Source organism: Amphibalanus amphitrite, unplaced genomic scaffold, assembly GCF_019059575.1.
Source record: "Amphibalanus amphitrite isolate SeventyFive unplaced genomic scaffold, NRLGWU_Aamphi_draft 000035F_arrow, whole genome shotgun sequence".
NCBI classification, from domain to species: domain Eukaryota; kingdom Metazoa; phylum Arthropoda; class Thecostraca; order Balanomorpha; family Balanidae; genus Amphibalanus; species Amphibalanus amphitrite.
The window spans coordinates 418269-443930 of record NW_024881531.1 but is presented as its reverse complement, the minus strand read 5'-3'; the positions used below and the strand labels follow the sequence as shown (position 1 = coordinate 443930).

The 25662-nt window shown below is 47.9% G+C and overlaps 1 protein-coding gene across 1 annotated transcript; it reads left to right on the top strand.

The window, feature by feature from the left end:
- The first annotated feature begins 1546 nt into the window (after positions 1-1546).
- On the top strand, positions 1547-9706 carry LOC122370535 (homeobox protein Mohawk-like). The gene is made up of 5 exons (XM_043346202.1): positions 1547-1869; positions 2096-2249; positions 4342-4507; positions 8932-9222; positions 9690-9706. The coding sequence occupies exons 1-5, from the start codon at positions 1547-1549 to the stop codon at positions 9704-9706; spliced, it is 951 nt and encodes a 316-aa protein (XP_043202137.1).
- The last annotated feature ends 15956 nt before the right edge of the window (positions 9707-25662 follow it).

The following is a 25662-nucleotide window of genomic DNA, read 5'->3' as shown; positions in this document are numbered from 1 at the left end:
AATTGTTGATCTCGGAATTTCGATATTCCTGAACGAAAGTCAGGTCAATTCGGCGTCCTCTCCATTATAAGTCAATGGGACAAAATTGAAATGTGCCTCTTTTGGACGAACGTTTATCATTACAGTTAATACATACTCTCAAAGATCAGTTTGCCGGTAAAAAACATGACACACTGAATTGGAAAAGTTTTTGAGTTTTTGCCCTCTGGAGACTAATCCCTTGATCTGAGGTCAAATCTGAGGACATGTTAGCGAAAAAGCGTTAAAAAGCTGTTGAAAGCGCGTTACTGCGGCGCTGCAGCTATATTGGTTCCCGAGGTATGCGCCGGCTTGTCGAAAACTTGAACTTGAACGAACTCTGGTAATATGACCTTTGACCTGACCTAAAAATGGCAGAAGTAAATTCGGCGCGGGCTAATGACAGTAGAATGAGGGACAATGAAGAAAAAATTAAGAATAAGAGGAGGTTGAATCACCATTATTGGTTTCGTAACTAAAAAATGCAAACAGAGTAAAAATGGCTTGTGATCAATTAGTGAACACACGGGCGCCAAATGTCTCTGCGACCTTTAGTCTGCGACCACAGCGGCCACCGTTGATTTTCCCTCGCGGCGCCTCGCTCAGCGGGTGGCTGAATGGTCGTCGACCGGCCGCGTCGGCCGACGCCGCAGCTCGCCGCAAACGTCGCGGCCGACGGTTTACCGCGCCGCCGTCGGCTCGTCGATCACGACGATTTATTGGAGTCGGGAATTCTGCCGCGCCCGGTGTTTATAGAATGCGCTGGCGCGGCGCTCTCGTCTCAGCCGCGCCGGTTCGGCCGTCTGAGTCTCCTGCTGTCGTCGTCACCGGCCGGTCGTCTTTGACGCGCCAATCGCCGCCGGCTGTCCGGCACGCGCTGTGACGTCACGGCACAGGGGGAGGGGGGGGGGGTCGTGTTGTCGGTGACACGCGCTCGGCGTGACAGCTCCCAGTGACAGACGGCAGCTGGAGCGATGGATGAGGCGCTCCGCCGCCATGCTGCCTCTCTCGACCGAGCGCTGCTGTCAGCTCACTCACCGCCGCACGTCCCCGAGGCGCCGCGTTATTCTCAGAATTCGGCCGTGTTTTAGTCAGAAATACCTACAAAACTTAGATGGACGGCTCGAAAAGTCAGGAATGTTTAATTAGCATACATCTGTCCTCAGGCTGACGCCCTGTCATTCTCAGAGATGGCGGTTTATGTAATATTTGGTTGACCGTGCCCAGCTCTAACTTTGAGATATGCAGCCATAATGCCCGCTGAACCCTAATTTGATGCCCTTTGTTACGTATCGCGCACCTTGAATAAGCGCTGCGTCTATAGTAAGTAACTAGGGAGGCCCGCTTGCTCCGCAACGCGAATATAAGGACTTTTTACCTTGGGTGATAGGTAGTCTGTGTTCGCTCTGAAACACTTCCTTCTCAGCTTCAGTTTGTTTTGTTCGGGCATTTTGCTCAGAGCTTCCAATTAATGTCAAATGCTCTCCCGGCAGGTTTTCTTTTTATGGCCCCGCAGCCCACTATACTGATGGAGCACGTGACAGTGACCTGGCCGGGAGTGCCGGAGGCGGCGCCGGGCCCGGCCAAGCGGCCCTGCCTGTCGCCCGCTGGAGAGGCAGCCGCCAAGCGTGTCTGCCTCGGGGCACCTCCGCCCCAGGAGAGTGCCCTCTTCTACTGGCGCTGCTTCGCCGAGGAGCGCAGCCGCGCCTACAACCACACGTTCGGCAGTGGCATGGTCGGCCCCGACTTCAGCGACATCCGTCGGCAGGCCGGAGAAGCTGCAGTGTCCGGGCCACCGCCAGGGGAGGAGGTCAGAAGGGAGCCCAGCAAACAGCGACGGGACAGGTCCAGGTCAGTAACTAAAGATGTGCGCAAGTTTTCAGGCTGGACGTTTATCTGATTGGTGGGGACTTTTTATTGGTTATAATGTGCTCACTGGAGCAATGGACAAAACCAAAGCCCGCGCTTAGGCCCTGATCTCCACCATTCGATCGCGGAATTTCCTATTGTAGGGTGAATTTCATATGGTGCTCAATATGCAATCTAACTAGCCTAATTTTGTCTCTCCCGTCGCCAGACACGGCAGTGGCAAAGTGCGTAAGAAGCGCACCGCGATACAGGCGATGGTGCACCCGCTGAAACGGTGGCTGGTGCGCCACCGGCACAATCCGTACCCGAGCAGGGAGGAAAAGCTGCAGCTCGGAGAGACGGCCGGCATGAACCTGGGACAGGTGAGGCAGGCACGGGGGCTCGGAAGGGAGATGAACCTGCAATCTGCATTGCTGCTCGCAGAGCGGAGCGAGCTGAGCGCCGACGACGGCGATCAGTGATTTGTCAGTTGCTAATGAGCTATCGCACTCAGACATCTTTTTATTCGGGTTCTTCGAAAAAAGTAAGATCCATGTGAATTGAGTCGATAACGTGAAATCACAAATGAAGCAGGTAAGAGACTGCGAGGTGCTATGAGGGATACATAAACCAAGGTCATGGTGGGTGATGGTAATAGTGTGCGTGTGTGTGTGTGAGGGGGGGGGGGCGATCCTACGCTCCATGTCAAGTTTTCGTGAATATTTAAGAACGGCGGCGTGAATCTCCATTGTTTTGATATAACTAAGGTATTTAATATCTTTTACGCCAAAAAAATAAAACTTATTAGCCATACTAGGTCACCAGGTCACGTTAAGATGACCTAGCCTCAAGAACCAAGTCAATGCTTGCCGTATAGCCCAATCGTCAGAATTGAGCTGGAACAGTGCAATAAAACCTCCTTGGATGGATTTATTACTTATTTCTAAAACACAGGCTGCCTGCAACGTACCATGACCGCTCTTTTCAGCTCAGGTCATGGCACTGACCTGAGGCCACATCTTCAGTTTTGGAGGACATATGAACGAGTGAATTTTGTATAGGTTCAACAGAAAGTCGCTGATGAAATGCACTTTCCGCCTAGTGTTATGAATAACGAATATCGATAAGTTTCCAAAATCCCTGCCAGCTCTATCGCCTTTATCGGTCCTCCCGTCCGTCCCGTGAGCCGCGCCGGCCGAGTCGGCACCACCGCGTCGGCTGCGACGGGAGGCCGTCTCCCGCGTCGTCGGACCCACGTGGTCGCCGCGGAGGTCCGTCGGCTGCGACGATCGCTCCTCGTCGGTGTCGGCGGCGCGCGCGCTGGCAGACGCGCCGGCGCGGCGGTCCGACAGTTCCGGGCTGGCACCGGACGGACGTAGGGCAGGTCTTCCTCGCCGCCCTCGACCCCCTCCCCCTGCACCAATCCCTGCCCCAGAGGGGGGGGGGGCGCTGACCCATCCCAGTACGCAGACAAGATGTTGCGTCGGAGTAAATAAAAACATGTTTCTAATCATATAAAGTGCAGTGTCATCCATCCGGCACGTTATACTATGATAACGTATACGTTGCTGCAGATGTCCAGCAAGTACACAATTGCGAACGTATGTAAGCAAATCTGCTACAGGAGAATGGCGCAAGCAATAAAAATCCCTACACTCAGAATTTCCTCCATTGAACCCATCTCCTAATACCCACCTATATCAAGGATGTTAAATGGTATCCCAAGACCAACTTTTGTATTAGCATAAAGATCTTATTTCAGTGAAACCACCTTGCTTCGTTTGATATTTCTTTCAATCCGACAACAAAACTCCCTTCAGCTTGAGATAAAATGCACTGTAATATGTCAATAGAGCATTCATGTGTTCATCGCTCGTGGATTCCGTCGTTTCTCTCACGCAATCAGGTTTTTCATCTATCGGTGTCATTTCAACCGCTCGGTGTGCCCGTATTTTTATATCTCATGTCGCATTCGTCATCATTCGTCTATCGGTTCGTGTCATTCATCGTCTCAATCGATTCATCGTCATGGCCTTGGCACATCATTTTCCTAACTCTCTCGGCATATTTTTTTGTTGGGTTAGGCCCTTTCGGTCCAATGAGACCATTTCAGAGCCGAGAGGATGATAGGATATAGGGGGAGACATTGGTATGGGCAGGCACCCTAGTGAGTCGCCGGGGCTGAGCCCGTCCAGAGGACAGGCCACCCAGCCCCAAGGCACTCACTGCACCCGGCTACCGGGTGCGCTCCCTCGGGAGCAGCGGTGCCGCTCCAAGGGAGCAGCCCGCATGAAATAAAGTTGCCTGTCCAGCCCGGAGGGAGGTTGCGGCGTGGAGGAGAAGGATTTCAGTATCCTGAGGATAGAAGCACGGAACGGTGTGACGTCATAATTTCGACTTTCACCCTTACTCTCTCATGTTGGTTGAGTTTTACTCAAGTTTCATTTTTCAAACGTGCGCGTCGTCTTCTCTCAGGTTTCGACGTGGTTCGCCAACGCCCGCCGTCGGCTGAAGCAGGTGGTGAGCGGCGAGCTATTGCCCTGGCAGGAGCGGGTACGTCTGTACAACTCGTGTGTCAAAGGCAACGCCGAGCTGCTCTCACTGTCCTCTGACGACTCCGTGTGGAACGACGGCGGCAGAGGTCAGTGGGAGAGGGAGAGAGAGGGGGTGAGGGAGAGAGAAGGTATATAGCTGTTGCAGGCGCTTTAGAAAATCAGTCATTTTGTAAAATGCCTAGGCATTTTGCAAAATGCCTGATTTTCCAGGCTTTTTGCAAAAAGCCTAGGCATTTTACAAAATGACTGACTCTCCAGTCATTTTGCAAAATGCCTAGGCATTTTACAAAATACCTAGCCATTTTACAAAATGACTGAGCAGCGTGTTGTAGATACGAGTACCTAATTATATACGTTTTGGTAGCGTGTAGGTGGACCGAGGAGTCCAGCATTATGACCAGAGGAGTCCAGCAGTGGGAAGTCCATACCTACCTCTATTTTGAGAAGTGCAGGCCCGCGACATCTCCAACTCCCACGTCAGCGACGCTGCTGGATTTAAAATGATCGATCTGGAGCGTCAACAAACGACTGGCCCTATGCCGGCCTGTATCTGTAAAACTATTAGAGGTCGCGAGGATTCGATCCCACACACTTCTTCTGAAACCAACGCTCTCGTCCTACGCCAAGCGACCTGATGATTCTCCCGATGTGGAGCTTGATACTCGTATTTTTAACTGGGACCATGCAAGTAGGTATACTCAAAGCTGTTGCCACAGAACAAAATTAATCGTGTTTTGTTAATTATTGCTTTAATATTCATTGTGATCAAAGAAAAGTTAGGAAGAAAACCTAAACAATAATACTGTAAACAATTGCGTGGATATAGGCCTAGGGTAGACTTGTTGAAGTTCCTTAGAGCCAATGAGCGCTGTCCAGTCAACTGAGGAGGGGAGGGGTGGTCCACACTGGGCTTAAGCCACACAATGCTTTATGCTACAGCCGAGTCTGCAACTCAACCTGGTCGTTACTTGCAGCATTGTCGTCATCACAGAGCTTCAAATCGATCAGCTACAGGCTGAACACGTACCTATAGGGTATAGGAAGACGTCCAAAAACTGTTGGCCATAGTATCTGTAGTGGGATCTATACGTTCCATCATGCTGGTCAGGCATTTTGCAAAATGCCTAGTCATTTTGTAAAATGGCTAGCCATTTTGAAAAAAGCCTGGTTGCGTTCAGTCATTTTTCAAACAGCCGTCTTTTTGTAAAATGCCTAGGCATTTTACAAAATGACTGATTTTCTAAAGTGCCTGCAACATAGCGACAGGAACAGTTGGAGCAATTCTGTTATTGTCCTTCAACTTCCGTAAAATTGGAGAGATTTTCAGTGTTTTATTAACAATATAGTTTGGTTATTTTGCGGTTTACTGCAGTGTTCGCCACGGGCCCCCAAATCCCCAGCCCAGCCCGGCCCGGGCCCATGGGTTCAGAGCCCGGCCCAGCCCGTAGCCCGCTCTTGGCAAATATTCCAAGCCCAGCCCGGCCCGGCCCGTCAAAAATAGCAATCTAGTTATTGTCTTAGTCTATTGCCATAATAAGCATGATTGATTACACTATTTTGAGAACAATTCAAACTGCATAAATATTAACATGGCAATCATGACTCCCTTCTTTTCAATGAATATAATCATTTCAAGCACCTATGGCACAAATTTTAACAGTAACAGCAAGCACCTCAGTCAATTAGGTCATGATTACACACCTATAAAAAGTTTACATGATTATATTAACTACATTCTATGAGTAAAGTTATCTTGCAAGCTGATGTGTGTGAACATTATCATTCATAATTGGTGACTCTAATGCATACTTGAAGGAAGTATTTGCAACATACTCTATGCTTCCCAGCACTTACCAGCAGAAAAAAGCTTGACTTATGGGAATTGATGAATCTGTCTGGGATTGACCTTGCTGTTAAATTCACTCCATAGATGCTGCAATATCAAAAGCCTGAGAAAGCATACAAAATAGGTGACACTAACTTAAGCACTGTCTTCCAAAAGAAGAGAAAATCCATCCATTTATCAGCAAAACTGATTTAATCTATTCTCAATTCATGCCCACGTGTCAACCGAATCTCTGTGGACAACTATCTGCTACTTTCCTTGCTATTTTATGTTAGGCTCTTTTCAAGATATGGATATCGCTAGCAGCGTAAGCAGAAAACATGGTAAGCTTGAAATGTCATTGGGTACTTTTGCGACTTTTACGCATCATTATCATCAATCGAAAATGAGCGAACACTTCTTGATTGTCGCAGCTGCGGTAGGTAGCGATCCTGACCAATTGTATAATAAAACATATATGATCAAGTTTTTGTTTTGTTTTTCGTTCGTGTTTTCAGACTTCGTGATTTAGGTTTTATTTTTTATTTGTTAAATTTTGTTTTACACCTTGATACTTACTTAAAAAACGTATTTATTTGATATACTGTTGTGTATACTACCTAGATGCCGTCACATAAACATAGCGCCGCCGCCATGATTGCAAGTTTTGTTGAGAAGGCGCTGGTTTGTTGTGATTTATTTTGACAAATTTATGGACATTTAAAGAAGCTTTCATCGCGAAATACTCTGTAGAGTTCCTCGTTACGTACAGTGTGTTTTGTGAGTATCCTTTTAAGGTTCTGTTCGTTAAAAAGCCGTCGGTGAAGGAAAAAAGACTGTGTTGGAATTGTCTCACTATCGCCATATATGTGTTAAACTTAATGTAGCCCTGTAGCCCATCATTGTTGAGTGGCTTCTTAGTTTTTGGAGTTTTAGTGCTAAGTAAGTTATTTTGATGACTACATTTTAACTTTTATTAACAAACTAATGATGCTAGAGATTCTCTGATCTTTTTGGTTGCGGAATTTGTATGAAAACCCTCCTATGTGTGACATGATGTGATATTGGATAGTTCTCAAGATTCCCAAAATTCAATATCAAGTAGGTTTTCTTTTGCATTGCTTAAATTTGGTTTAGTTTTTGTATTTCCCCAGTGGGTTTTGTTTGCATCAGTTTCCAAATTTTCTTAAATTGACATTAGTCGCAAAACCCATAGTGCACAAAGCTCTTGGCCCGGCCCGTCCATAGCCCGTTAACTAATGATATTTGGGGGCCCGGCCCAGCCCGTAGCCCAGCCCGGCCCATGGCCCGTTGGGCTGGCCCGGCCCGTGGCGAACACTGGTTTACTGTTTTAAGTTACGACTTCAAAATCGGAGTCAACCAGTCCATCTTCATCACTTAGACGGATGGAGTAGATTGTTCGTCTAATTTGAAATTAATCATCACCAGTCACCACTGCATTCCAAATATGATCGAATTTTCTTATCAACAACACATAAATATTGGAATGAACCCTGAATTTTTTGCCACCACCTACCGCACTAAACCATGCACGGCATGTCATTCACTCAGCCATTGGCATACGAATGCGTGTGACATTTCACCGTTCCCGGCTCCACTCGGTTCCACTCCCCGAGATGTCCTCGGCTCCCCTGCTGATGTCCGTCACGGGGTCGTTCTCAAATACGTTAACAGCACCATAACTCGTCCTGCGTCGCTGCGAACCGTTTCAGCCATGTTGCACAGCCGGGCAGGGGCGGCTCCACCGCAAGCGCCGCGATGTTACAGGGTCCGAGAGAGGCCGTTTGGCAACACGTCGGCACCCAGCATGTGCCCTCTACAGCGCCGTGTGTGTGTGTGTGGGGGGGGGGGGGGGGGTTCGCGAGTGCGGTCAGACGGGGACAGGCTCTCCGCTCAGGGCTCTGCAGGGCAGGAGGTCTCAGCGGGAGTCTCCGCGCGGCAGACACCCTCCCCGCGAGGTGTCTGCACGGCACGAGTCACCAGTCGAACGCTACAGGGGAGACACCACGCTGAGACCCACAGCCTGTGCAGGACTTTGTGAGGCACGTGGGTCGGGGCGGGGCTCTGGAGAGAGTGCAGAGCGGGTGGAGAGAGGAGAGGAGCGGGGGTGTAAGCGGAGTGGGCACCTGGCCAGCTATCGGGGCGTGCCTCGCCCGACCACGCGGCGCAGCGACTCCGACAGTCGATGGAACAGTGCACAGAGGAGGCGTGTCACACGAGCAAAAACACAGCGCAGCCAATGCAGATAATGAATACACCATGAAAAAGGCGCAGGCAGAGTCGCAGTCATCAGACATGGAAGAACATCGAACTCGTGCAGTTCCTCTGCGCTCCTCTGCAAATAACACATTGGAACAAAATGCGTTGGCTACCGTCGGGTTATATTTAAATTTCTATGCATGCATTGCATAGTTTTAACTTTACATACTGGCTAGGACCTCGTGGCATTTACGCACGAAGGCACAACTTTTCAACAGGATATGGTAACGAACCCGACACGGCAGTGTGTTACCGGTTACGTGAACAATTATCAAAACGTATCGGAGGTATATGTGCATGCATTTCGAATAGTACGACTGGATGTTTCAGACAGCACTGTGTCGATATGACTTTTTATATCCGTCGACGCTCCCCAGCGGTGACGCTTATTTCCACCTGTTACAGGTGACGACACCAGACAGCAGACCTCTACCGGCATCGATGCGGAGCAGCGCATCGAGCTGAACGGTGTCAACCCCGGCGACCCCAGTGACCTCACCAACCCCGCTGACCGGGTCGACCCGTCTGACCCCAGTGCGGTGCCGACACTGACCTCTCCAGGTCGTCGTGGTCGTTCACCTCCGGCCGCCGGCTCTCCAAAGTACAAAAAGAAGATGCTGCTCCGGTATCTGAGCGATACGGAGCGCTACTCTAGCGCCGCTGACGCTGATGATGAGGCGAGCGGCGGTTCAGGAGGTGACAGCGGCTCTCCTGAGGGCACTAGAGCCGAGTCCACAGAGCCTCGGAAAGCCTCAGCTGCAGAGACCGAGCTCCGGAGAGCCTCAGCTACGGATAAGGAGCCTAAGAAATGTTCAACTTCTGAAACTGAGCCCCGATGCTTGTCAAGTGGAGGGTCTGAGTCTCGGGGTCCACTGGGTACCGAGACGGATGATCCACGAGCCCGAGGGTCGCCTCTTCAACCACAGTCAAATAGTGAGATCAGTAGCCCGTGTAAAGAGAACCTCAATGGCGCAAAGCGTTTGGAGGCCACTATCACTACCAGTTCAGCGGTAGAATCGACTAGAACAGAGCCAGCTGAACTTTCTGAGACTACCAGACCTGGTGAGTCAGCTGGTTCCGTCCAGACCCTTCCGTCCGGTGGGACTTCTTGTTCTTCTTCAGTCACTCCCGAGCACCATAAGACACCCAGTCGTCCTGAGCAGACACCCACCCGTCCTGAGAAGGCGCCCAGTCGACCAGCCAAGAGGCCTGCCGGGGACGACGCTCCCCGACCCAGGAAACGGCGGCCGGCGGCGGAGCACGCCGACGGTGGCTCCGCCAAGCGGAGACTCCAGTTCGACGAGGGCGCCACCAAGCGAGCGCGCCTGAGTCCGCCGGGGGCGCCGGGGTACGCCGCCGGGGCGCCGGCGGGGGCGCCACTGGCGGGGCCGGCCTGTGTCGCTCCGGCGCCCTACCCTGGCCTCGACCTGTCCCTCTGTCAGCCGCAGCAGCCGCCGCAGCCTCTACACCAATACCAGCCGCAGCCGCCGCGGCCGCCGCAGCCGGAGACGGCTCACGTCCAGGAGCAGCAGCAGTGGGAGCAGTACCCGCAGGCCATGACACGTAAGATCAATGCACATGAGAACTACATGATTAAAACACCAGTCGCTAAATTCACTTCTTGTTTTCGTCAGTGAAGTATGGTTTGTGTAATATTCTTCAAGGGCTAATTAATGACTACTCATAACTGACCTATTTGTCGTTCAGTTTTGCGTCTCTTGCACCTACGCTACGAAACATCCACTAGTTCGTTCACCCCTTCTCTCTGTAACTCCGTGCCAGCTTCTGCGTCCCGTCTGACTATCATTCCGTGTCCCATTTGACCGCCGTTACTTGTCCCGTCTGACCGCCGTTCCGTGTCGTTGCAGTGCTGCCCTGGGTACCGGTGTGGGCCGGGCCCGCCAGCGCCCCCTACTGGGACGGAGTACCGGCGCTGACTGAGGAGGCCGCCTACCGACAGGTGGCGCTGCCGGCACCTCCCTCCGTCTGGGAGTGCTGGCCGCCGTCCACCGACGGCCGGCCAGCCTACCTGCCGCTACTGTGAGCTCGGACTGACTCACCTGCATCTTCTGTCAGCAGAGCCCTACCGCTCCCGTTAGATGATATTGACTCACCTACAGCTCCTACGAGCAGAGACTTAGGTACCGCTCCTGCGAGCTGACATCTACCGCTCCTGTAAGCGTAGATGGGCTTATCTGCATCTCCTGGGAGCTCAGACCAAGCTCGGGCACATCACATATTGTTCTGTGAACTGAGTCATGCCACTTATCGTTCATGTAGGCAGAACCAGGCCACATACTACTCCCTGCTCCTAGCAAGCTCAGACTGTGTATCGGTTTCTACTGTGAGCTCAGATCGGCACCACTGCCGCTTTTGCGAGCTAGTTCACTTATCACTCGCCTGAGCTCAGTACGGCCACCTACCGCTCTCGTGAGTGCAGGCTGAACACTACTGGCTGCTTGTGTGAACTCAGTCGACTCTTGGCCGTACAATTACCTCAGTGAGCTCAACAGCTCGCGCTGTCGTTGAATTATTTTGATCGCCTGGCCCTGCGCTCCAGTAAGCTCAGTTCCACCTACTCGTCACTTATGTGAGCAAAACCTCAACAAATATTGAGTGACATGGATTACGCAGTGCACCTGGACTAGACCCAATGCAGCTATCCAGCTATCTCAGTGTTCGTAGAGCCGACTGGGTTACATCGGACGTTCAGCTGCCGCTTTATGGCTACTGTCACCATCTGGACTAGTCATGTTTTTATTCAGCACTAGTCATTTTCGCACCAAAGGTTTAGCCGGCGTGAGACTACGAGAACTGTGCAAGCACAGGCTGCAGGTCCACGCACATGCTGCATCCACCTAGTCATGCTCACTACCTCCTTGGGAACGGCTGGCAGCTGAGATGTGACCTGTGACCCGGTCTGTGACCGGCGACCACTGACCTCTGAAAGACCTCTGAGCTTTGGGGTCTGAGAGGCCTTGTTGACCTTCTTAGAGACCTCTGCGTGAACTGTGGGCGATCGCACTGGGTCTGTGGAAGGGGTGATGTTGTGTCGAGCCTCATATTCAGCAGCTATTTGTCGAGAGCTGGAAGCCTTTAGGTTACCGTTGTGATTATACAGTCTTTCTCATCTGAACCAATATGCCCACTGGGCTCCGTTCTAGTACAGTGTTTTGTATATTTGTACATTGTTCAAGCATCCCTCCCGATAATTTAACTTGTGTGGTCGACGGTCCTTTGTATTTGTGCATTCACTATTCCATAGATAACATGAATCATAGATTCATGTGATCTATGACTATTCATATCACCTAAATGTTCGTTTTAGTGTTAATCTGTCACAAAACAAGTCAATAATAATGAGTAGACTATTAACTTGCCTATGTAAATATTTCCCATTGAAATGTCTTATCTTGAGTAAGGGCACGAACAATATCCTATACAAAACACCCAAACAAGAAATAGCTACGCCTAAGTTCAAATACATAATAGTATGCTCATTCATCTAAGGAAAATATTTGAAGGATGAGTATCTAGTCTATGAATAATAACTCGAACTTCTTACATCAAATTGAACACGACTCTTGTATCATTACATTTAAGCTGTAATTATTTAATAGTGTTTTTGATTACCAGTAGTTTCTGAGTCTGCGCAATTCTAGGCCATCATAGCATTATAGCAATGGGACCAACCATATGAAGGCCTTTAAAACACATCCTATGGACCCACGTTAGTTGGGAAGCAATTTTTAAATAACGTGATTGAGAAATGGACCAAAAGTCGTCCTAATAATTTTATTGACACGTCATTAAATTTTTCAATGTAAATCGGTAAATATAAATCCGTAAATCTTCGATGAGGCACACGTTCACATTAAATGCACATTAAATGTGCACATTAAATGTGTATGTTTGCTCGCTCATGTGTTCGTCTGTGTGTATACGTATGTGTGCGTGCTTGTGTCTCTGTGTATTTTTGTGTTCGTGTGTTGGTGTGTGTGTGTGTGCGCGCGTGTATGTGTGTATACGATGTGTGCGTACTTGTGTCTCTGTGCATTTTTGTGTTCGTGTGTTTGTGTGTGTGCGCGCGTGTGTGTATGTGTCCAGGAGCTGGTGTGCGGGCTGCCAATAGTCGGCGGATGGGAGGGGTGAGGGACGGGTGCGGGACTGACCCGTCTCCAGTCGGAGCAGATGACGGCCGAGTGACTCTCTGACCTAGATCAGCAGCCCGTCTGCAGTCGGCTGACCCGAACTGACCCGGCCTAAAGCGACCTGGTCTGACCTTATCCTTATCTAACTCATACCTGGTTCCAACCTGATCTTGACTAGCCTGACTTGATCCTGGCTGACCGGACTTGATCCTGACTGACAAGATCTGATCTGACCTGAACCTGACTGACTTGAAATGATCCTGGCTGACCTGACCTGATCCTGACTGACCGAATTCTGACGTGGACTGACCATAACCCAATCGGATATGGCATTTTCGATCTGTTGACATTTGACTCGACGCGAAAACGACCCGGCAGAGCTGACCCCAACTTATCTTTATTGATCTTTATTTTGACTGTCTTCGACCTGCCTCGACTTAAACCGTACCAGTTTGAGAAGGGCGACATGACTATATGTGTAGACTAAACTGATTTTGTTTTTTAATTCAAATAACGTGCTTATAATTATGCATTCATAGACTCATAGATTCCACTTAAATGTGCCCTGAAAATACAAGCATTCTCCTTTTTTGCTCACACATTTTTCGCCGAAACACTTACCTAAAATAAACTCGATCACAAATGATGAAGGTGTGAATGTTAAAAACGTAAAAACCAGTTTCATTTGCTTCGTTGCTGGTAGTTGATAAATTAGTTGATTATCATCAATAAATTTTCCTGTAAAAAACGCAACAATCGACCTGACCTTACAAGAATGGACCAGTGCTAAGCAGACAAGGACTGACTCGACGTTACGCTTCGGACTAGATCAAAGGACTCTACCTCACCCACTATAACCTGACCTGACAACATCTAATCCTGATCTCATAACTTCAACGTGCCTATGCCGTATGCAGACACCTAATCATCCGACACATTCGTTGCGGCTCTTCCCAATAGTTCATGCTTGTTATCTTGTAAGTTCAAAACTAACATTTTTATTGCTTAGCAAGCATGCTCGTGTGCTTTGAGCGTACATAGACTATGTAGGTTGTTAGCGAGACAAAGCTGTCATATGGAAGGGCTAAAAAGTAAGAAGCTGAATAATAACGGGTATTAGCATGGGTCATAAATGACAAATACTGCTTTCTCAAGCACAGAAGATGTCTAACGCACCCATTCCACAATCCACATTGCTGTATTTAATATGCTTTGTAGCTGCATGCTTAGCATTACATTCCCTCAATAGCAATCGTTTATCGCGCTACTGTGCCTTTCGTCATCATTAGGTAGTGTAATAGTCATTTGCACGATCAAAACTTTTGCAGTACATTTTCAAGTGCATGTTTCCTTCATCGATTCTATAAAGTTATCTTTATGCAGAAATTGTCTTTAATTGTCTGGCCTGCTTTCTATTACGTCCAACTACATCCAAGGGTCACATAGCTGAAAGCTCTTGTGCACTTACTGTCCATTGTCCATACAGTTACACACACCCATCGCTAAATATATGTTTACTACATTTCGGTTCCACATATTCGTCCGGTCGTCGATTTGATAATGCATGGCGTTTCATTAATAATGCATGTCTAATAAGTATAACTTTCGATGAACCTCCAATCCTCCCTGGTCTATCCTTTCTTGAGCCCCACCCTGAGAAGCGACCATTCATCCAGCAGTTCCTCGACCAAGCATTGCTCGTAGCCGGGTCGGGTCAGGTCAGAGGACTGACTAGACGGAATGCTGACAGGTCAGAGGTCACCTGACCGCATCATTCCCCGACTGGAGAGGGTTAGTATCCCCCGCTCCCCCCTCCGCCCCCCACTGCCGATCATGAGCCCCGCACTGGCAATGGCTACATATAGACACACGCATGCACACATACATACATGCACATAGTAAGAGTGAGTGAGTGAGTGAGAGAGAGAGAGAGAGAGAGAGAGAGAGAGAGAGAGAGAGAGAGAGAGAGAGAGAGAGAGAGAGAGAGAGAGAGAGAGGGAGAGAGGGAGAGAGAGAGGGAGAGAGAGAGGGGGAGAGTGAGAGAGAGAGATAAAAAACTCATACATAAACATATTGCGCCACATATTTCAAATATTTATTTACACTGATTTGAACCGTTCTGAAGCCTCTTGTTCTGTAATTCTATATTCATTTTTTGTTATATGAATTTGAAGCAGCATGACGCTACACCTATGTAAGTATGAAAGAACATCGCGAGTCTTGTCGTGAGCAAATGTTTTGTAAACTACATACTCGCTGCTTTAGTTTCCCAGTAAACTTCTAAATTCGCCTCTCCCAGCAACGTCGGCCAAAACCTTACCTACCTACTTAAACGGTTCACATCTGATCAACTTTAAGACTATACTTAAAAAAGTGAATTGTGCTGTCAGACGATTTAAACATGCTCCTTACGGCTAAGGGGGCATAAGGAACACTTATAAAGACATTCATATGTTACAGGTGTATAGTTCCAAATTGACTGAGCAAATGCCCTGGGAATTAAATGATAACCGCCTTATATGAAAACGCTTTTTCGTCGCTCTCCGTTTTTGTAAAATTAAGCACGTAACCCAGGAACCGCTTAGTAGAAGCTCGATATGGTAACAGACATGACAGGGTTATCATGCACTTCATAGGACATAGACCATCCCCGTCTCTGTCAATATTATTATATGTGCCTTTCTTTCAGTATGTTGTTTCAGGTCAAGTACAAGTCGTCAAAATGTTAGCTTCTGACCCTGCGTGTATCGGTGTCATATTGTGCTGTTTATATTTGTTGTTCTGTACATTTAGACAAATGTCGGGAGTCCCGGCGGGCCCACATAGCATCGCCTGTTACCCTTGCCCCGCTGCGTGCTTGCTATCAAAATGTAATAAACGCGTACAGCAGCAACATGTATGATGCTCTGTCGAAGTTCGATTGGAAACGTTGTATGGCCATGCGATGCCTATGCACGTGCACTGCATGCAGCAGTGCGCTAAAGTGAGTGGCTATGATAGCTGGATGAAGCTTCCCTGTTGAATCGTGATGTTTTTGAATAGATGTCTTGCTAAACATGTGTCGCGTTTCTTACATGTATACAAGCGTGCATTATAAGCGACGAAGATTCACACTTCGCACACTCAATGCATGATTCGGAAGAAGCGTCACAGAAGCCATGGAGCAGCTTACAGACTGAGGGCGACAGTAATTCGGGGTCCATAATGACCTATTCCCCACATACTCCTCACTGCCACACTAGACTGCCCGGCGCCATACTTTGTCAACCCTCCTCTCCCCCTCCCCACAGTCTATTCCTCAGCTGCTGGCCGCAGTGATGTCAAACCTGCCCTTCCCCCACTGACGGCCACCATTTCGGCTGTTTTTGCCCCCGGGCCCAGGGAGCGCCGGCCGCCACGTCTCCGTCCCCAGCCGACGGTCACGTGACCTCTGCAGGGGCGCCGCGCCGTCCCCAACTGACAGTCACGTGACCTCTGCTGGGGCGCTGCCGTCTGCGGCACGTGACCCCTGCCGACCGTGAATTCCCGACAAATAGCCGCCGGTAACGCGATACTGGGCGCCGGCTAAAAAGACGGTCTGTGGGTCAGAGGATCCCCTCTGCACGGTTGGGCACCTGCCCACGCGCGCAGGGGAGACTCGCTGAGGGTAGTGATGACTGACAGCCCGCGGACATGGTGATCGGAGGGGGAGGGGTGTCAGGAGTCAGGTCTTACGGTGTTTATTTATTACGATGTGCCGCATGTTCGGCCTGATTTGCTGCCGATCCTCTTCTGCTGATTCATAGAGTAAACTGTTAATGCTATAGGTAATTATGTATCATCTAATTAATTGATTAAATATTAGCACCAAATTAAAGCATGAATGGTGGAAACAATGATAAATAAGAATATACACTGATACAAATTTCCTTTTTGTACCGTAAACCGGGGTGAGTTGATATGGATTTTGAGGTTATTCTAGATTTCGTTAAAAGCCACATTCATTTACGGAATTCTTTTTGTGCCAGTTTCATGGCACATGCCTTGGGGAGGCAATCAGCAAAAATGAATAAAAAATGTATATATTAAGCCCCTTTTTTAAAACGCCAAAGTTCATATCAACTCACCACCCCACAGGGGGTGAGTTGATATGATTTTGGATTTTTCAAAATTTCTCGGCTAAAGAAGCTCAGAGGTGAGTTGATAAAATGCCAGTGTTTAAAAAAAGGATGAGAGAACACATCCTGAAAGAAACCATTAGAAAAATGCTAGTAGTTTGGCAGCAGACCTCACATTCATGAAAACGCAATCATGTCCAACACAGCGCGATCAAAATGGCTTGATTTTAGCAGCATCATTTTTTCGCTTTATGATACTTAGTTTTACTTAGAACATTCTGAACTTGGCTAGTCACGTGTCCTCAAGCCAACGGTATCAAAACTGGCAATATATTTTGGAATTACAAGTGTATTTTCTTGTAATTAAAACACATTGTCAGTTGCGGGTCAAGGTTGATATGCCTCTGACAGAAATAATGGATTGAAATGAAAGAATACATATACTTCTGAGCTTTTGTTGACTGGTAGTCAACAAAATATTAATGAAGTGAAGTGAAGCGAATCTAATTCGGACTGTATTCTAAGCGACATAAAACAGAATTCGGCATCAAAAGCCAAAATTAACCCTCGCACTTATAGGCGGGCGAACGGACCACCTCGGCTTTTCGCACATAACTCGCGCAAAAAGCGGCCGATCACGACGAAACTTTCAGTACCTCTCGAGTTTATCAATTTTACACATGTTCTAAAGATTTCATGACTCTGACTCAAATGGTTTTTGACTTGTGACCTGATTCTCGAGACCATGCTTGGCCGGAATCGCGATTTGGCGTAGTCGGCTCACATTATCCGCGCATTTCCAGTCTTTTTGTGATTGTAACGTCCAAACATGTAAATGATGTTGGTCCCACGCAGTATTTTGGGTGTCAACTGTCAAGGTCACCTGAAGGTCAGGTCAGGTCATTGACCTTTGGTGACCTCGGTTCACTTTTTGGAGTTTTACATGTTTCTAGGGTAGTTTTTTTTTCGGGCCGATTTCGAATTTAACATGCATTTGATCATTTATGAAGTAGTTTTAGTGCCTTCGTAACATGTTACGACACCGTCAGTGGTAGCTGACACTTGACACTCCCTATGGATAGCCGGCAGGACACCTACTGGTTGACCTGACCTGACCTGACCTGGCCTAAATGTACGAAGACATCTATGAGCAAAACTAACATGACATTCGCGATCAGCAACAGCCAAAAAATAATAAACTCGCTTTACGAACTTCAAATAACCCCCTATTTTCCCGACTTCTGGGTAATTGACCTGGCCTGGAAGGTTAACCAATGACCAAGTTGGTTATCATCGGCTTCCTCGCGTCTCGGGCAACACGCTCATTTTTTCCGCGAAGCTCTAGCTCCACCAGGGGCCAAACGACGATGGGATTCCAACGGACCCCCCCCCCCCATACGTTAAACGCTGGCAAAACACGAATACGGGCGAGGGCTAAACACCAGTCAATTTCTTTATATTGTTTGTTCCATTTCATTTTGCCTCTCATTCTCGGTTGGCAACTGCCAAGCAGGAAAACTAATCAGTTTCACGAGATCAGAATTCCCGCGCTGTTAGCCATACAGAAATGACAGTTCTGTCATTTTCGAAACTACGAATAAATATAACAGTTTTTTTTAATCTGTATGTAATATAGGTGTTCTATAGTGTTCCTTTGTAGCTTGTAGGGAGCCATCTTGAGACTTGACAGGGAGCTGTGCTGTGCCTTTTGCATGTTAGGTATGTCCACAGAAAAAAAAAAACTTTGGGGTTACTGATGTTAGTTGTCGGACCTTCGTCCCCGTCTTGAGTTGAGATTCAGTTTCATAACGTTTCGGCCAGTTACTCTCCGGCCGTCGTCACTCGTCAGGTGTTCTTTGACCCTCAAGAACCTGGATGTTGGTGGCGTTGCGCCGTACGCGTCAAACAGTTCGAAAGCTCCTGTAGTCAGCGGGAATCGAACTCGGGTTTCCCCGGTGATGGTCCACGGTTGTAACCACTCCACTATCGAGGCAGGCTTGACTACGGCCGGAGAAGCTACTGGCTGAAACGTTGTGAAACTAACATCTCAACTCAAGACGGGGACGAAAGTCCGACAACTAACATCAGTGATACTAACAGGCCTCGTCTCAAGCATTCAGAAAAAACTAAAGCTTTTGGGGTTGATGGAATGATGTGGGGAAAGAAAAGGAGAAGAGTTGGTCTAATTGACTTTGTCTTACCTGCAGACCCATATTTCATGCTAATTTGCATGCCTACCAGCCTGGTATCAGCTTTTATCATGCATATCAACTCACCACCTGATGGCATATCAACTCACCACCTGTCACTTTTCTTAAAATTATAAAAAAGCGTTGTTATAGGTGAAACCCAAAACTACCTGGGATCAACAGTAAATTGATGGTAGTTTCTTTCCCAGTGCATGTTGTTTCATGAATATCCACCGTCTTTGCTGTAGGGTGGGGACTTTTCCTTAGTTTCAAAATCAGAAGAAAAAAAGGACTTTGAAAAAAGTAATGTGTTAAGAAGGCACTGCACCACATGCATGCCTTTCTCAGCTATATGCATCACTTATTGGTTGCTTCACTTCACAGAAAAATAAAACTAAAAATTGGTTTACAAATGGATGAGCAGCACACATTTTAACATTTTTCGAGCAATTTATATCAACTCACCACCCCATATCAACTCACCCCGGTTTACGGTACTTGATTTGCTGCCATCTATTGCCATTTTTAGCCTAACTATGAATTGGCTACAAAACAGTAGGAGGGGAGACCCGGGAGGTATGGGCCGCTTTTGTGAAAAAGGCAATTATCTTCCAGTGGGCAGTGGCTAGACCTGGTTTTTCACTTTGTGCACGTGAAATTGCCTTTCGCCTGTAAAGTGTGCCTGATATTAGGCATCTGGGATCAACTATTTTGTCTCGAGATAACTTTAAATAAATCATGCGCTTTTTCGATCAATCAAAATACACCGGGAGGTATGAGCCATGGCCCGGGAGGTATGGGCCGGTGTCATGTTTTATATTCTTTTCTCGATGATAGAACGATACTCGTAGCTGGGCTCTACCTTGAGCTCTCTTAGAGCCCAGGTACCGCCAAGCGGCCATCAGCTTACTTCATGGAGGTCACTCGGGCACATATGTATTTAGGTAAACTCTAATCATGTTCCATGAACTAAGACAAATAATATTTTTCTGTTCGAGTGCAATTTGTACTTAAATTTTCGACCTTGTGAGACAAAAATAAAACTTATTAACCCGCGCGGGGCTGGGGGGGGGGGTAAATTTTACCCCCCCTCGCGAATTTTGGCGGCGCGCAGCGCCGCCAAAGTTTCAGTACCTTTTCTTACATCAATTTGACACGTTCCCTGAAAATTTGAGCGAAATCCGTCGGAAAATTTTTGAAAAATTGACGTTTTAGTGACGTCATGTTCGCCATTTTCGCCTCAAAAACGGCAAAAGTTCAAACGCCGCTAACATCTTCATTTTTAAAGGAATGAAGACGTAACAAAAAAGGTTATACGTAATTTACTTTGTCTATCAAATGGCTATCTCGGTTTTTTGAAAATTTTGGATTTTGGCCTAATTTTTTTTCAAAAAACTGACTTTTTTTGGAAAATCATTATAAAATCCAAAATTTTGAGTCTATCGAAAAACCGGAATATATGTCAGAGGAGTGGTCTATGTGCACCTACATACCAAATTTTAGAAGAATCGGTTCAAAAATGTGGGAGTTATTCAAAATTTTATGACGTCACGACACACAAAATTTTTGAAAAATGACTTTTTTGGAAGTTCTAGACCTCGTACGAAAACAAAAATAGCACCATTCGATTCGCCGTGAAAAACTGCATCAGATAGACACCTTTTTAGGCCTTAACAACCAACTTCAAAATTTGACCTCACTTGACCTGACCTTGACCTGACCTCGACCTGAAATTCATCCAGAGGTGGTCCATATCACTTATTGAGTGTGCCTATTGAATTCTATGAGTAAAATGACCCATAAAACATGTGTCGCACATGCCCTTTTCTATATTTTGTTTTTTGGTGACCTGACCTGACCTGACCTGACCTTGACCTTGACCTCTGAATGATATTGTATGCAACGAATATTGTCTTGGTAGCCTAAGAACACGTTTTGGGCGATCAGTCTCAGTCCATGACTCCATTCTTCGGCAACTACGGTGCAAGGCCGATACTGTAGAAACTTGCAATTTGTACCCTTGACCTGACCTTGACCTTGACCTCAAACTTTAAATTAAGTACATGTGTTTAGTAGTTCGTGATGAGAGCTTTCGATTGGCGTTTGAATTTTCCAAATCGGACCATTAGTTCGGGAGATAACAGGGGGTAAAATTTACCCCCCCCAGCCCCGCGCGTTCGGCTGGAGACCCCAGCCCCGCGCGGGTTAACCCTCGCCGGACCTATTGGTTTTCTACATACGCGCCGGCCGAGGGGGGGGGGGCGGGTACGACCCCCCCCTCGCCGTTTCGCCCCTGGTGGAGCTAGCGCGTCGCGGAAAAAACGAGCGTGTGCGCCGTTACGAGACGCAGAGATTGGTACCCGATTTTAAGGTCCTAGGTCAACCGGTGACCTCTGAGGTCAGGTCAAGTGCCCCAGGGTACGGTTCAGTTTTTGGTGAATAACTTCGCAAAAAACGGCCGCAGAGCCGCGATTTTGGCAGCATCGTGTTCGCCTCGCTCAGGCGCGTCGAATGATATACTTTTTGTCCGGGTCAGGTCAACTTGGGGTGTTGACCTCAGGTCAAGGTCAGGTCCCCAGCCAGCAATTCGCTTGGGCTGAACTGTGGCAAACGTCGGGCAGCTTGGGCTTAGCTTGGGTTTGCCCACTTTGATCAAAACCAATGCATTTTTACTAGGGCTGAACTGGGGCATGCCGCAGCTATGCCCACGTGCGGATAGCAGTAGCTCAGCCCGACATCTGCCCGCGCATCCAAAACAGGCTTAACTTGGGCGGAGCGCGGGCTGATCAAGCTGGCTGTGTCCTTCGGCTAACTGGAGTAAAGCCGGAGCTTAGCCATACTTGTTCGGCTGTTCGCGCATGCGCAGTTCTGCGCCAATCATGTGCAGCGTTTGTGACAGTCTGTGCGCTGTGCGACGAAACGACACACCGGTGTTGAGGCATTTGGTGGTTGATGTTTGGGCGCGTGTGACAGCGCGAAGAAGGGATAGTGCTCACTGCTCTTATCAAATGGACTGGCGTGGAGTTTTACGGTAGGTAAGTGTATTGAATGGTGCGCTTGATCGTATGTAAACGTCATGATTTTGACTGAGTTTCACGCCATCAAACATGAATCTGAATAGCTGTTCAGCCTGGCGACTTATACCCTCGCTCAGAAAAGCCGCATTCCGTGCCTTTATATCTTTGTGAAATATCAGCACTTCTGAACCAGGAAAATGAAATACAAAACACAAATATTTATCTACTTATCACCGAGCACGCTCATTCTCTGTCCGCGTTGAAAATCGAATGACCATTTTATACGGATCAATGAGAAGTGCTTTTACAGTATTGATGCAACAATAAGTTATTTTTCAAGCAAACATGCAATGTAAATTAAACCAATTAATATCTTTTTCAGGTACGTACCATTAGAGCAAATGGCTCCAAAAAATAGAATAGTTATACAAACCAGGACCGGGTGGACGCCGCAGTCGCCCTCGCCAAGTTGTTTAGCGGAAACTGCCTGCTTATAATTAAGTAAGTATATCTACGGAAATACGGTATACCTACGGAGATACGGAAACTGCGCCGAAAGTTGGCCGACCACCTACTGCAGATGTGTGTGTGTGTGGAGGAGCCAGACGCCTCCAAAGCTCCCATTCACCAGAGTAAAGTTCCTTATAAACGATTGTTTGCTAATTGCTTTATGTCTTATGAGCGATTACTTGCTGTCCTTACTTTGCGCTTTCGGTTGAGTGTTCAACCAAGTATTATGAACGGGGAGGGAGGCTAGCGGGCCTTTGATTGTTTTATAGTTTTGATGGCGCTTTTTCATGACTCATGCTATATTGTTGCTGCAGTTTGCAGTCCACTGTTTCATGTATTTGTGTTTCATTTGAGTGTCTGTAGTCGTTTGAAATATACATTCAATCAAAGTCAACCACTACTTTCCTTTCGCAATGCTCGATGACCGGTTAACAGAGCATATGAGTGACCGTAACAATTTTAAATATGCATTGAAACCGCACAACCTGCTGAAAGTGCATTGGCTGCTCCTTGCTACTTGATCCAGTGTGAAGTAAAAGCAAGATGAAGTCAAGTCGAGACTTGAGAAAACAGGAGCCGTCACTCGAGCCGAACCCGAGCAAAGCCACAGCAGTTTGCAATGTATAAACCCCATTCACTTCTATGGCTTAAGTCGGGATAGACAGGGCACACAGAGTGGGCTTGCCGGAGTTCAGCCCGCTCGGGCCCAGAGTAATCTCCATTATATAAATGGATTCACTGCTCGGGCTTAAATCGGGCTAACGCCAATCGTCGCTCAACTAGGGCTAAACTACGGCTGTCCAGAGCTCGCAGAGCGGGCATACCTCCGGCAGAGCATGGGCTTTAGTCGGCGTTTTTGTGTCATACGCCGACTTTAGCCCAAGCCCTAGCCGACTTTAGCCCGACTAAAAATCTCGGGCAATCCGCACTTGAGCCTGCTTGGGCCCGGAGCAAAATTGCTGGCTGGGTCAGCACCCCCAGGTCACGAAGTTGGTCGAAAGAGGTCATGTCGCATATCATTCGATTCGGCAGGTCTTCCTGAGTCCATTGGTGGCTTTCCCGACTCGCTAGCTCAATTTGATCAAGAGTTATTGACGAAAAACTAATATGACCTTGATGACGTCATAAATGACGTCACGCAAGGTCAACATTGCAAAAGTGACGCATCTAACCTTGCAAGGAGTGCATCAAATCACGATTCTGTGTGCTTGAGATAGTTGGAGATCGTTCCCGGCGCCAGAATAGCAGTTTTCATTTTTCCCCATTGACTTATAATGGTGAGGTCACGAAAATGACCTGACCTCATATGACCTTTAGGAAAAATCCGAGATATACAAGTTGTGAGACTCATAATGGATACTAGATCCTGCAAGTTTCATTTCCCTGTGACATCTCCTCTGGCAGTGAGGGCGTTGCGAAGTTGCGACATCTGAAGACCGTGCAGAGGTTCACTTATGACGTCATAGGTCAGTGACCTGACCTGACCCAAAAATGCGGTTGGTGTCAAAAGATGCGGCTTGGATCAAAGGTCAGGTATGCCAAGTTTCAGCTCTCTATCGCCAGCGTGTTCGGAGCTATCGCGAAAAAACCCTATGGGGGGGGGGCGGCACCCGCCCCCCCCCCTCGGCCGGCGAGGGTTAAGAGGACATTCAATAAAAGCATCAGTTCATTGATTTAGGATCACCGGGGGTGGGTGGCCCGAACCTCCCGGCTAGGACGCCAAAATGAGCGTAGCATTTCAGCTCATAATCTTGCAAGAAAGCTTCAAATTGTCTATCCAGTCTTAATTTGCATGCTTTAAGCTTTATGTTAGCGATGGTCTGACATAATAAAAGGAGCCTGGTTCAAATTTATCATAAATTTTCTGTACGTACCGTATTTTACTCGAAGAGGGCAAAAGCGCTTATCATCGCTCAATGCCAAAGAAGACTGAGGAAGATTTTGGAAATCACGTGGGTTATAAAACGAAATGGCTGCTACTAGTTTCTGCGGTCAAATGTGTAAAAATACGCAACACTTCTTCAAAACTGGGATGGCCCACCTCCCGAGGGCCCATACCTCCCGGGTCTCCCCTAGACGTAAATGCGAAATAATCCAGCGAGAAAAAGGGTTAGTGGCATGAGACCTGCTTAGGAGCGCTAAAGGAGGAGTGTTTAGACCTGTGACAGTCCCCATGAGTATTTATCGAGTAAACACTGAGCTATAGTGCCGGCTGCCGGCGGGATGAGTCGAGAGCTGGCGCTCGTAAATAGCGACAATGCTGGGCGTCACGACGACTGTCAAACAGAGAGTGGGTTCGCCGGCCGGCTGGCCAGCTGTGGCCGTGGCGACTACGACGGGAGAGCACGACAGGGCGGCGGCCGGTCGTAAAGAGCGCGGTACGTCCAACAGAGAGGCGGATAGGGTTGAACTGCCGACGTCGGAGAGAGAGGGAGTGGGGGAGGAAGAGAGAGAGAGAGAGAGAGAGAGAGAGAGAGAGAGAGAGAGAGAGAGAGAGAGAGAGAGAGAGAGAGAGAGAGAGAGAGAGAGAGAGAGAGAGAGAGAGAGAGAGAGAGAGAGAGTGAGTGAGTGAGTGAGTGAGTGAGTGAGTGAGTGAGTGAGTGAGTGAGTGAGTGAGTGAGTGAGTGAGGGAGTGAGTGAGTGAGGGAGGGAGGGAGGGAGAGAGAGAGAGAGAGAGAGAGAGAGAGAGAGAGAGAGAGAGAGAGAGAGAGAGAGAGAGAGAGAGAGAGAGAGAGAGAGAGGCCATGAATGCTAGCATCCATAGCTATGCTCGTAGTCAAAACATTTTGTTTTAGGGATACCGCATCTGTGATTTAAATAACGTGTGCCATCTACAATGCACTGAAACTTATCATTTCATCTGACCCATGAAATCAGTTTACTTTTGCTTCTTTGAACTAGTAAAACAATTCAAATCAAATCGGCAGAGTGCCGCAACTATGAGGAGTTTTCTGCACGCGAGAACCGCACGCAACAAACGAAATGAACTGTATGAAACCTGACACTACCACGACCTATCTGGTTTCGGTATACCCTTTCTGATCTCGCCTTGTCGAACACCAATAATGCTAAGGGGATGTGGAGGGCCCAACAGACTGACAGCATCGTCAAAATAGCGCGCGACCGTCTCCCCTCTATTTGTTCACCCGTCCCCGGTCACAGCGGTCACGGC

Excerpts from the sequence above, each read along its gene's own strand:
- LOC122370535 (XM_043346202.1), top strand. The coding sequence starts at position 1,547 with ATGGAGCACGTGACAGTGACCTGGCCGGGAGTGCCGGAGGCGGCGCCG. Across the intron at positions 1,870-2,095 it reads CAGCGACGGGACAGGTCCAG|ACACGGCAGTGGCAAAGTGC; the intron begins GTCAGTAACTAA and ends TCCCGTCGCCAG. Across the intron at positions 4,508-8,931 it reads GTGGAACGACGGCGGCAGAG|GTGACGACACCAGACAGCAG; the intron begins GTCAGTGGGAGA and ends CACCTGTTACAG.